Here is a 12,312-nt window from a genome sequence, read left to right as displayed (position 1 = left end):
TTCCCGGGTTCATGCCATTCTCCTGCCTCAGCCTCCCTAGTAGCTGGGACTACAGGCACCCGCCACCACACCTGACTAATTTTTGTATTTTTAGTGGAGACGAGCTTTCACCGTGTTAGCCAGGATGGTCTCAATCTCCTGACCTCATGATCCGCCCGCCTCAGCCTCCCAAAGTACTGGGATTACAGGCGTGAGCCACTGCGCCTGGCAGGATGAAAATATTCTATATCTTGATAGGGGTTTGAGCTACCTGAATGTAGCAGCAGTGGTCAAAACTCAACAAATGGTACACTTAAGATTTGCATAACCTACCATATGTAAATTTAATCTCCCCAAAATTGGAAGCAAACACTAAATTCTAGTTAATGATATACATGCTAAAGTGTTTAGGGATGAAGGGTACTGATATCACCTAATTTGAAAGGCATGCAAAAATAAGGTGGACTAATAGATAAATATATGATAAAGCAAATTAACAAAGTCTTTAAAACTGTAAAATCTGGATGGTGGGTATATGAGTGCTCACGGTATAATTCTTTCAACTTTTCTATATGTTTGAAATTTTTCATAATAAAATGTCACAAAAAAAGAAAGAAAATCTTATCTACTAGAAAACAGACCCAAGAAAATCAGTAAGTAGTTATATAGCATTAAATTTTGTTAAGCTCCTTAAAAAAAAAACACAATAATTAAGATAAAGTACTTAGACATCAGACAAAGTGGCTCCACTGCTCACTAGTAACTGCTTGACTGCTCTTCCCCATTTCCTCATCTATAAAATGGGTATTTTACCACCTACCTCAAAAAACTTGTAGAATGAATGGAGTCATTTATTTAAGGAATGAGAACTCTATCTGGCACTTGGCAAACATTCAGTAAGTGGCAGCTGATTTCATACTAATTTTTGTACCACCTCTGTGAATACAGGTGGAAACGACAAGTCCATTGACTAAAACGTGACAGCCTCTAACTTAATGTATAAGTCTTGCCCAAACTGAACCCTGTTCTATAAGATCAAAAGACTCATTCAGGATTTTTTCTATTTCACAACTCCTCTGACAGTTCTCCAGCACTATTCTTTTGGTCTTTGAAAAGCACATATGGCCTCCCTGCCGACCCTGACACGCACAGCACTGAGAGAAGCGCTCACTGTCCTCTGTCCGCTTCTGAAGTCCTGTGGCCAGAGAAGTTCTTTGTCAAAGCCATGATCCTACCACGGTCTATATCACATCTTCCCACATTTTCAAAAGCTTTAGAAATTTTTAGGTGCAACAAGAAGGTAATGAAATCCATGTGGCTAAACTGATAGCAGAAAACATGAAAAGGATCTATCAGTGAATCTCAAGGCTGTGCCTAATGGGTCTATAAAGCAGCTGCTGCTCTGAAAAACCCACTCCTCAGAGCCCATGAGAGTGTCCAGCCTGGAGTACACCAACCTCATCAGGGGATTAGGGCAGCTTCTTTATTTTATAGACGAAGACATGAGCCGTCTGGGTCATGATGTTTAGAAACCCCTAGTAAAAGTGTTGCACAGATGCCAGTTCTGCTTGTAAGGCTCAGTCACTTCTACATTGAACTCTTATGTTTTTTTGGGTAAAAAAAAAAACATTAAACACATTTCTCCATTGGATGATCTATGCCCAAATCATAAAAATATTATCCTGGTCCATAAAAATGAGTCTGCAGTTAGGTCAAAACTTTCCATTCACCATAAATGCTCAAAATGTTTAGTAAAAGAAGACTTTCCATCCACCGTAAATGCTTCATTCCCCTTTCTAGCAGTTATAAATTACTTCAAAATTATCAATTTCCTGTTGGAACAAGTCAGACTGACTCAGATAAAAGAAAATCAGAACAGGGAAAAAGCTATCAGTGGCACAAGAGGGGAAAAAGGGAGTGGAAAAGAGAAAAGAAATAGGCTGAAAAATGAACTCCAGAATTAACTGAAAACTTAGACCAAGTGGTCCATCCAAAAATGAACAGGAGAGACACAGAACTTGAATGCTATCTTAAGGGTACAGGTTGGGAAGGGAGGAATGGCTACAAACCAAGACCACAAGTCAAAACCCCAAAAAACACAGGTCATATACTCATGTTAGAGTCACTGCTAAAGGACCTCATGGCTGGCCAATGAGATTAGAAACCGTGGCTGACACTGTACACCAGCCCAAGTGTTCAGGGAAGGCACGTGACTGCCAAAGCCACCTAGAAGGTAGAAACCTTATGTGGAGATTTGCTAAGTGTACACCCCATGAAAACTGCACACTTGGTTTAGGGTCCAGACGCAAAGGCTGCCGTAGGACAGGGCACACCACTGAGCACACAAGTGTCTTTGGAACACGTACGTGGGGAGTGTTCAAAAAGAAAAAGGCAACATACTTTTGGGAAACTGAGAAACTTGTACATCCTTCACTGATTTTTCTCTAGATTTTTGGCCCACAGGTAACTTTAGCAAATATAAAATGTGTATGTTTTGAAGCTATTAATGGTTCATTATGAATGGACTCACATGGAGTCCAAAAGACAAAGGAAATGGTCTGTGGTACCATGTAACATAGGGACTCCCAAACCTGAAGATCTTCCAAGGGAGAGATCTGCAAAGAGCCCCAGCTTCTGCCTTGAGACCCCACAAAGAGAAAAGCTAAATAAGGCTGTAGACAGCGGAGGAGGGGAGGGAGACTCTGTATTTCCATCATGCAAAATGGAATTAATCCAAGTTCTAACCTGAATAGCACATAAGTCAGGCTTGCCAACATTGTATCTGATTTGTGACCTAGCGTTTATATCACAAAGGACGTTCAGGTACTTTTTGTAATTCCAAAGGCAGCCATGCAATGTCCTTCCAGGTTTACAAAGAAGAAAGGCGAGGTGACAAACCAGCTCCCTGCAAGCCAAGCAGCTCATCTTGGTGGCATCCACTCTTACACTCAATTCTTGCTGCTCTAAGCCAGTCCTCTTATTAGAGTAACTGCTTTGCCACCACTATGGTGCAGGCAGAAACTTTTCTTACCTTCTCAAGCATACATAGTCTAACACTCCCAAATTTCCCCTCTGTGTGCCAACAAAGGAAAATAAAACATAGGGAGAAAAAAGGTATCAGAGTTTCAGAAAATCCTCAAAACGTTGTTTATACAGAGACTTGGCAGAGACTTGGCAACAATTACAAGAGACAAAAATGCCATACCTGCTTCATCTCCCCAATATGGATGTGTTCTTTCTGTTTCTCTTCATATAAACATCTCAGAAAAGAAATAATCAATTCATTCTCTCGCTGCTCATTTCTCGGTCTCAATTTCTTTAAAACAAAAATCAGAAACAGGATTTATTTTTAATCGTCAACAATATTGCTAAGCCGTCTTTTTAAATGCTAACAGCTTCCATCCACTAAACTAGTGCTTTTACTCAATCATCTCACTAGGGGGCACCAATGATCCTAAAAGTAGAGAGAATTTTTAAAAAGGAACAGTGGAGCCAGTGGGCCAGATTTAGCTTTTCATCTCTGATGTCCTCCCATCTAAAAATGAATCTTTAATATCAGATAGAGACACAGTCAAAATGTTTAACAAATAAATAGTTTTTAAAACAAGAGGAAAAACACAAAATCCATATAAATACCCAAAGGTCAGGGGCCATGATGACCAAACATTGACAAACTCTTAGGGAACGGGCAAGGAAAACAGCAACGGGATTCAGTGTCATAATTTCCCATGTCGAATGTGTTCACCGTGAAGCACTCTGTGGAATCCCCATGGGGCACCCCCTTCCATACAAAACTTCATGGCATGTACATTTCTTTCTTCTTTCTTTAAAAAAAAAATTCTCTCTATGCCTTTTAACTTTTAGACAGGGTCGTGGCACAGCACACTGGACCAGAAGTCAGGACATGTAGGTTCCAGCTGCTGCCTAGAAGTGTGAAGCCAAGCCCCTTAATCCTAGCTTCCCTGTCTGCTGAAGTGAGGATGGTGCACAGAGGAAACTCTATGGTCTCCTCCTGCTCCCAAATGCTTTGGATTTGAAATGCCAGAGTGAATATTTTTAAAGTCCACCTAATTTAATGTATGATTTTATCATATATGAAGAAAGTAAAATGAATTGCTTTGGGATACACAAAGTTTTTAGTCTATAAATTTTGAAAATACATCTTTTTTTATGTTGACAAGTATCCATTGCCTGTTCCTCCCCTCTCCCTACTCCAAATTTCCAGACTGTTCTTTAAAACAAATTCAGTGACATAAATGGATCAACTACACAAGGATCTGAATCTGGGTCAACACCACTCTTGGTCACTTCTTCCCCAGCTAAGGAAGCAACTTTACCCTGCACATAATAAGCATTCAAAGCAAAGGTAACACTAACCCAGACTTTCTGACAGTCCTTTCTTAAAGAAACCCAGTCCTTTCTTAACGAAAAAGATTAAAGGTAAGTTGTTCTTGTTACTTAAGGAAAGGATAGTTAATGATTAGAAGGGTTTGTTTTCATTGAGGCCTTCCTGTTCTTTCAAATTTCGGACTGAAATATTAAATATTTTAGAGGCTACAGCAGACACTCTCAACCTGGACTCCAGGCTGTGAACCCCAATATTACAAAATTTTACAAGTTATATGCAAAAAGTGGATTTCTCTGGAGAAAGTGGGCATTAGATCCTCAAAAAGGAAAGTGGCAGTAATGCCACAATCCCAACTTAACACTGCTAGATCAAAGGGTTATGGGTACACTGAGCCCAAATGTCCACAAAACAACAAGAACTCCCATTTATGGTTGGCGGGGATGCAAAACAGTACAGCCACTTTGGAAAACAGGCCAGCAGTTTCTTGTAAAACTAAACACATTCTTACCACATAACCCAGCAATTGCACTCCTTGGTGTTTACCCAAATGAGCTGAAAACAGCATCTTTATTCACAATTATCAAAACTTGGAAGCAACTAAGATGTGCATCGATCGGCAAATGGGTAAAGAAACTGTAGTGCATCTATAAAACTGAGTATTATTCAGCAATGAGAAATAAGCTATCAAGCCATAAAGAGACATGGAAGAACCTTAAGTGCATATTGCTAAGCAAAAGAAGCCAGTCTGAAAAGGCTACTGGGTGATTCCAACTACATGACATGCTGGAAAAGGCAAAACTATGGAGAGAGCAAAACGATCAAGGATTAGGGAGGAGGTGGGAGAACAGGCAGAACACGGGGATTTTTAGGGCAGTGAAACTATTCTGTATGATACCGTAATGATGGGCACATGACATTAAGCATCTGTCACAACCCACAGAATACAGAACACCAACAGTGAACCCAAATGTAAACCATGAACTTTAGTTAATATCAATGTACAAATATTGGCTCATCAATTATAATGAAGAAACCCTCAGTAATGCAAGATATGTTAAAAATCGGAGAAACTGTGGGGTGGGGGACAGTGAAAGCTAATACGGGAACTCTGTACTTTTCACCCAATTTTCCTGTAAACCTAAAACTGCTCTAAAAACAATTAAGTCTATTAAAAAAAAAAATGATCCAGGGAAACAGACAGGAATTATGAGGCCTCTGAGCAGGTACAGGCGCCTGATGGTTGGCCCACTCTTTCTTCTCCTGTGTCTTTAATTAAACCTTCTGGCTATCTCCACAAGAAAATGTTTATTGTGCTTGGAGAAATTCTTCATCATCATCTATTTCAAAATATTTTAAAGGGCTAATCATATAGTAAGAGGAGGAGTATTAATATATTTTTCCCCTCAAAATACACTTTTAAAAGTTATTCAAATAGGAAGGAAATTAGACCAACTGGGAACAGTATACTACCACAGTTGTTTTTCATTAAAAACTGATTAAGAATCAGAGACTGCGTCATGGAGCTTGTTAAACATCATACAGAAGTCACTAAAGCAGAGAAATAAACGTCGATGGTGTTATACACAATCAAGAAACAAATCTTTCCTTAATGTAATTCTGAAATACAATTAGTGAGGTGTCACCTCCCTAAAATCTCCCATGCAACTTCACCATCCTCGATAGTAGCAAATCATTAATTCTTTCTTTCTTTTTTTTTTTTTTTGAGATGGAGTCTTGCTCTTTCACCCAGGCTGGAGCTGGAGTGCAGTGGCACAATCTGGGCTCACTGCAAGCTCCACCTCCCAGGTTCACGCCATTCTCCTGCCTCAGCCTCCCAAATAGTTGGGACTACAGGCACCCACCATCACACCCGGCTAATTTTTTGTATTTTTAGTAGAGACAGGGTTTCACCGTGTTAGTCAGGATGGTCTTGATCTCCTGACCTCGTGATCCACCCACCTCTGCCTCCCAAAGTGCTGGGATTACAGGCGTGAGCCACCGCTCTGGGCCAAATCATTATTTCTTAAAGGTGATTTAACTTTATGAACATTCATTAGTCAGAGAGACAAGTCTTAGGAAAATAATGGGGAATCGAATTGGGTAACATCACTGTGCCATCAAAAATTACTTGCTTGTTCAAAATTAAATTACGATGTCAGAAGTCAGGATGATGGTTACCTGGAGGCAGACACAAAACAGGACTATGAGGCAATGGAAATGCCCCATTTCTTTCTTTTTCTGGGGGAGACAGCGTCTCACTCTATCCCCCAGGCTGGAGTGCAGTGGCACAATCCTGGCTCACTGCAACCTCTGCTTCCCAAGTTCAAGCAATTCTCATGCCTTAGCCTCCCGAGTAGCTGAGACTACAGGTGTGCACCACCATGCCTGGCTAATTTTTGTATTTGCCATAGAGACAGGGTTTCGCCATGTTGGCCAGGCTAGTCTTGAACTCCTGACCTCGGGTGATCCGCCCGCCTTGGCCTCCCAAAGTGCTGGAATTACAGGCATGAGCCACCGCGCCTGGCCAGAAATGCTCCATTTCTTAATCTTGGCACTGGCTGCACAGTTGTATATACCTTATAAAAATTCACTGAATTATACATCATTGATTTGTTTGCTTTTCTATATGCATGTCATACTTCAATTTATAAAAGAATATTACAAAATAATTAATTGCCTGTTAAAAGTAACAAAACTAAATTAGTTACATGTTTCTTAACCTATAAGAGGCTTATAAATTGTCATAAACGCAATTCAGATATAAACTGCCAGCTGGGCAAGGTGGCATGTACCTGCAGTCCCAGCTACTTGGGAAGCTGAGGTAGGACGATTGCTTGAGCCCATGAGTTCGCAACTGAAATGTGCTCTGATCACACCCTAGAATAACCACTGTGCTCCAGCCTGGGTAACAGAGTGAGCCCCTTTCTCTTAAAAAAAATTAATAAATAAATAAATCAATTTCCAACACTGATTAATGCATCCCAGAATGTTGAGAAAGCCCATGGTCTCCTAAGGGAACTACTTAAAAAGACAATACTCACTTGGACACTACAGTCTAACATCTTAAAACTCACTTGGACACTACAGTCTAACATCTTAAAACTTAAAGTTTTCAGTCTAACATCTTAAAACTACAGTCTAACATCATTTTAAAACCATGCAAAATCCAACTAAGCTGATATATATTCTTCAGAAAGTAAAAAGAGTCTCTTCTGACCATTAACCTTTAACTTGTGAAGTCATGTTACTTAATGAATTATCAATGTCTACTGAGTATAAATCTACTTGATTTACCTAGTCAGTATTTAATTAAGTCATTCCCTGAAACACACTCATATAGATTAGGAGAATTAGACTTGGAGATATTTTATTTACTAGCTCCACGTTGGCTTCACAGCAATTCTTATCCTGAGATGATCAATTTGGATTTAGTATATTCACCCAGTAACAGAGCATCATGGGGTCATCCTAACATATGCCCAGCTAGATATGTTTGAAAACGAAACATTTCAAAAACGCTCATAAATAAAAAGATGGCTTTGCAGTGTGGTATGCCCACATGCCCATCTGGCATTAAGTTCTCAGAGTGCTCAAAATTAGCTTGTTTACAGTAGAGATAACCTCCAGCATCGTTTACACAGTTATTAGTGATTTCTTTATAGCTGTTAGAGTTCCATTTTTTGATTTAATATTCATTTACATGATCCTTAAATAAGGTATGTTTTAATAACTAAGTAATCACGTACCATTAATTTCAATGGTAATTACATTTCCCTTGTGAAAATTTGCACGTAGAGGACTTTTTCAGAAACAAATTCCCCTCCAGGAAAGACTGAACAAAGGAAAATATTTACCATTCTATTTTATAAGGAGACTCAGGAAACTGCAAAGCCACCTTTTTCCTTACAACCTTTTTGAAATGTATGATTTTCAAGCACATTAGCCGGCACTGCTGTCTAAAACGAAACCAATGACTTGGTTTATAAAATGTTTTATAAAACCAAGAATGGTCATTGAGGACATAATTCAACAAGACCATCTAACAAGCCTCTAGAATAAAAGATCCATGCACAAATCTGTATCACTCAAGGAACAGCCACACTCACAGTGATGGAAGACAAGGTGAGAGCCGGCTTTTCAAAGTTGGTGAATACAACCTCCCTTTGGTGTCTGGAGCAGCTTAACAATTACAGAGACCTCTAGAACAATACACAGGGGCCTCAGGATATTAACTGAAAGCTCTTTTTCTAAAGCAAACCTTAGTCATAATCTACTCTGTTCTAAAGTGTCTTTACCATGATGTACTCAGTGTCTAAAAGCCTGCATGAGTCAAAGAGAATCTTGGAATCATATCCATTAGGAACATCTCATTGCTGCGGAAGAATATTTTGTGTATTACCTATACTGATTCATCACACTGTTTTAGGGAGAGCTACGTGGTGCTGTCTGGACAAAAAAGAAAACCCACATTATGAGAGGGAAGTTCCTCTTCTATTCTTGATAGAAAGATGGTTTCTTAAAGTGACTGGACAGCTCTAGAACAGTAAGTGGGCCAGCATTAGATGAAAAAGGCCCCAACTTGAATTGTAAATGCATTAACAATCAGAAGCATATTGTCCATTTTTGAATTCCAAATGCAAATCACAGTATATTTTCTAAGAGTATTGTGTACTTAGAACTCTAAAGATCTTTTAAGAAAAGACAAAGTAGCATGTCTCAAGTTGATTCAGAAGAAAACAAGAAAATGCAAAGACAAATGAAAATTGTGAAAATTACCCTCTAGGCTATTTGAGACATGAAAAAAACATCTTTCTATGCTCTCTTCCTGAAGCATATGCCAATTCTACTGTAGAAGGAGAACAAGGGAATAAGACAAGACCTCTAACATGATTAAAATGAGAAAGACGGCCAGGCGTGGTGGCTCACGGCTGTAATCCCAGCACTTTGGGAGGCTGAAGCAGGCAAATCACAAGGTCAAGAGTTAGAGACCAGCCTGGCCAATATGGTGAAACCCCGTCTCTACTGAAAATACAAAACTTAGCAGTGTGGTGGTGGCAGGCGGCTGAAATCTCAGCTACTTGGGAGGCTGAGGCAGGAGAATTGCTTGAACCCGGGAAGCAGAGGTTGCAGTGAGCCAAGATCGCACCATTGCACTTCGGCTCTGGGCAACAGAGCGAGACTCTGTCTCAAAAAAAACAACAAAAAGAGAGAGAGACAATCCTCTCATTTTTTTTACACTAACAGAAAGCAGATCGTGGATCCTAGTATAGTCTTTTCCCAGTGAGGAAGGAAAAGCACTTAAACCCACCCAGTTGCTAGCTGTCTTGTTTTGTTTAATGGCTCCTCTATTTGTAGATCCTGCTGCCCGCCCCTCAAAAGGAGATATTTATTCTTTGATATGCTTCCCTCCCTAAAAAAGTGCCAGGGAATCATCGAAAATGCCCCTCAGCTAAAGCAGACATGAAATTTTGGATGACCTCATTAAAGATTCATAACGAACAGGCTACAGGCATGCCAGCACACACAGCATGGTCTCCCCGAGATACATTGCATCTAAATGCAAGGGCAAGAGCTAGCTTCCAAGTTTATTGCAGAAAGCTGATGAGCTTGAATTTTGTTTTGTTTTTGTAGGTTTGATATATTATCGGGTTCCAAGTAGACAGCATGACCTAAATTTATTTTCAAAAATGAAAAAAAAAGGTGTCGGGGGAAAGAAGGAATTCTGTTCAAGTTCATGTACCAAACATTGTCTTATTCGACTCCCACACTTAGGTCTGAAATCCTAAGCGGGAAGGGGCGGGCAGAGGTTTCCCAGGGAACAGATGAGTGCATGCGGACCAGAGGCCGGACCTCCTGTCTCCCAGCCTGAGGCGCTTTCCATTTTATAATTTCCTCTCTCTTATTCTAACATTTGTTTAAGGAAGAGGCTTGCCTGTTTCATTTAGTTTTACTATCTAAGCTAAGGCCTGATGGGAATCTGCAATTCTGACCTGGACACTCTATGAGATTGTGAAAGCTTAAGCCAAGCATGTCCAACATGTGGCCCAGGGTGGCTCTGAATGTAGCCCAACACAAATTCATAAACTTTCTTAAAGCATTATGAGATTTTGGGCTGGGCGTGGTGGCTCACGCCTGTAATCCCAGCACTTTGGGAGGCCAAGGCGGGCAGATCATGAGGTCAGGAGTTCGAGAACAGCCTGACCAACATGGTGAAAGCCTGTCTCTACTAAAAATACAAAAATTAGCCAGGCGTGGTGGCGTGCTCCTGTAATCCCAGCTACTCAGGAAGCTGAGGCAGAAGAATCACTTGAACCTGGGAGGCAGAGACTGCAGTGAGCCCAGATCATGCCACTGCACTCCAGCCTGGGAAACAGAGCAAGACTCTGTCAAAAAAACAAACAAACAAAAACCATTATGAGATATTTTTTTTGCTGTTTTGTTTTTTTGTTTTTTTAGCAGCTCATCAGCTATCGTGTCTTTTATGTGTGGTCCAGGACAATCCTTCTTCTTCCAATGTGGCCCAGGGAAGCCAAAAGATTGGTCACCCCTGAAACCAAGACGAACTCAAGGCACCTTCCCCCAGGTTGGGACAACACTGGTTTGCTATTTTGTACACATAGCATTTCCCAGGTAAGCTGCCTGCCTTTTCTTTCCTTCTAGAAATTAGCAACTGTACTGTACCTGAACCTCTTCAAAAATAGTCGCCTGCTCCTGATTGGTTAATGTCGTCAGGTGCTTTTGCAGTTCTAGTTTTGTTTTGGAAGAATTCATTCCTATTAAGAGAAAAAAGAGAGGCATGAAAAAACTCTATATAAAAGTTGTGAGATAGGGAGTTAACCTCTTCCACACACATCCCCTTCACATTCTCTTCCACTTCAGACTTCCAAGGTTTTATGGAAAAAAAAAATTTTTATTTTTTTTTTGACATGGAATCCCACTCTGTCACCCAGGCTGGATTGCAGTGGTGCAATCACGGCTCACTGATTATGCGAGCCTCAACCTCCCAGGGTCAAGCAATCCTCCCACTTCAGCCTCCCCAGTACCTGGGACTACAGGTGCATGCCACCATGCCCAGCTAATTTTTGTATTTTTAGTAGAGACAAGGTTTCGCCATGTTGCCCAGGCGGGTCTCGAACTCTTGAGCTCAAGCAACACGCCCACCTCAGCCTCCTAAAGTGCTGGGATTACAGGCGTGAGCCACTGTGCTTGGCGTGGAAATTTTCATCGATAATAGTGTCACTGTTATCTTTGTCATCATCTTCTGAGCTCTGATGTGCTAGACACTGTATAACAGGCATTAAGCTTGCACCATTTAATTCTCAAAACAATCTGATGAAGAGGATGCTATTATCCCCAGTTTACAGCTAAGAAAACTAAGACCCAGAGAGCTTACGTCATTCCACAGACCAATAATTTGGACTCTACCTCAGGTTTGTGTGGCTCCAAATTACTTTATCCATGTTAAAACACCTCACGTAATCAGAACCTTCTCCTCAGAAAATGATAAATTCTTGTGTTGATATGTAAACCTGACAACTTTTTCTTAGGAAAAAACAACTCCTATTCTGTTGGAAAACTGATCCACATTTCTCTTGCATACCAGGTTCCCATCACGGAAAATTGATGCATGTGGCTAACAATTTTTCTTATACCACCACATGCTTATTAATAACTTCATTAACATTACATTTAATTAATGTTACAAAGAGTTTTGAGGAAAAGTTATAAAAATAAAGTCATTACATAATTTTAGTACCCATTAGAACCCGATATTTCAAGAAGTTCCTTCCCCACACAAATACGGCTTAGAGCCTGCACTGCCTTTTCTTGGTATCCAGAGATAAATGTCACACATGATGAGAAGGTTGATAATGAAAGGATATGCTGACCCAACTGCCATGAAAAGAAAAAAAAAGCATGGGTTATTTTTCTTCCAAGGGCAGCTCTCGCCTCACCCACCTGGCACTCTCTTCTCATCCTACCAG

The 12,312-nt window shown here is 40.4% G+C and overlaps 1 protein-coding gene across 20 annotated transcripts in view; it reads right to left on the bottom strand.

Moving 5' to 3' along the window:
* The window catches only part of TBC1D1 (TBC1 domain family member 1), a 248,728-nt gene that overhangs the window by 99,271 nt on the left and 137,145 nt on the right, over positions 1-12,312 (bottom strand). For all 20 annotated transcript variants that reach the window (XR_010156534.1, XR_010156536.1, XR_010156537.1 and 17 more), the window contains 2 exons: positions 11,009-11,100; positions 3,185-3,295 (listed from right to left, as the gene is read on the bottom strand). Coding sequence is in view for 16 of the 20 variants with exons in the window: in XM_009447499.5 (XP_009445774.3) it covers positions 3,185-3,295; positions 11,009-11,100 (203 nt within the window). In the remaining 4 variants the exon portion in view is untranslated. The remainder of the gene's footprint in view (positions 1-3,184; positions 3,296-11,008; positions 11,101-12,312) is intronic.

Source organism: Pan troglodytes, chromosome 3, assembly GCF_028858775.2.
Source record: "Pan troglodytes isolate AG18354 chromosome 3, NHGRI_mPanTro3-v2.0_pri, whole genome shotgun sequence".
NCBI classification, from domain to species: Eukaryota; Metazoa; Chordata; class Mammalia; order Primates; family Hominidae; genus Pan; species Pan troglodytes.
This window is presented reverse-complemented; position numbering and strand designations above follow the sequence as displayed.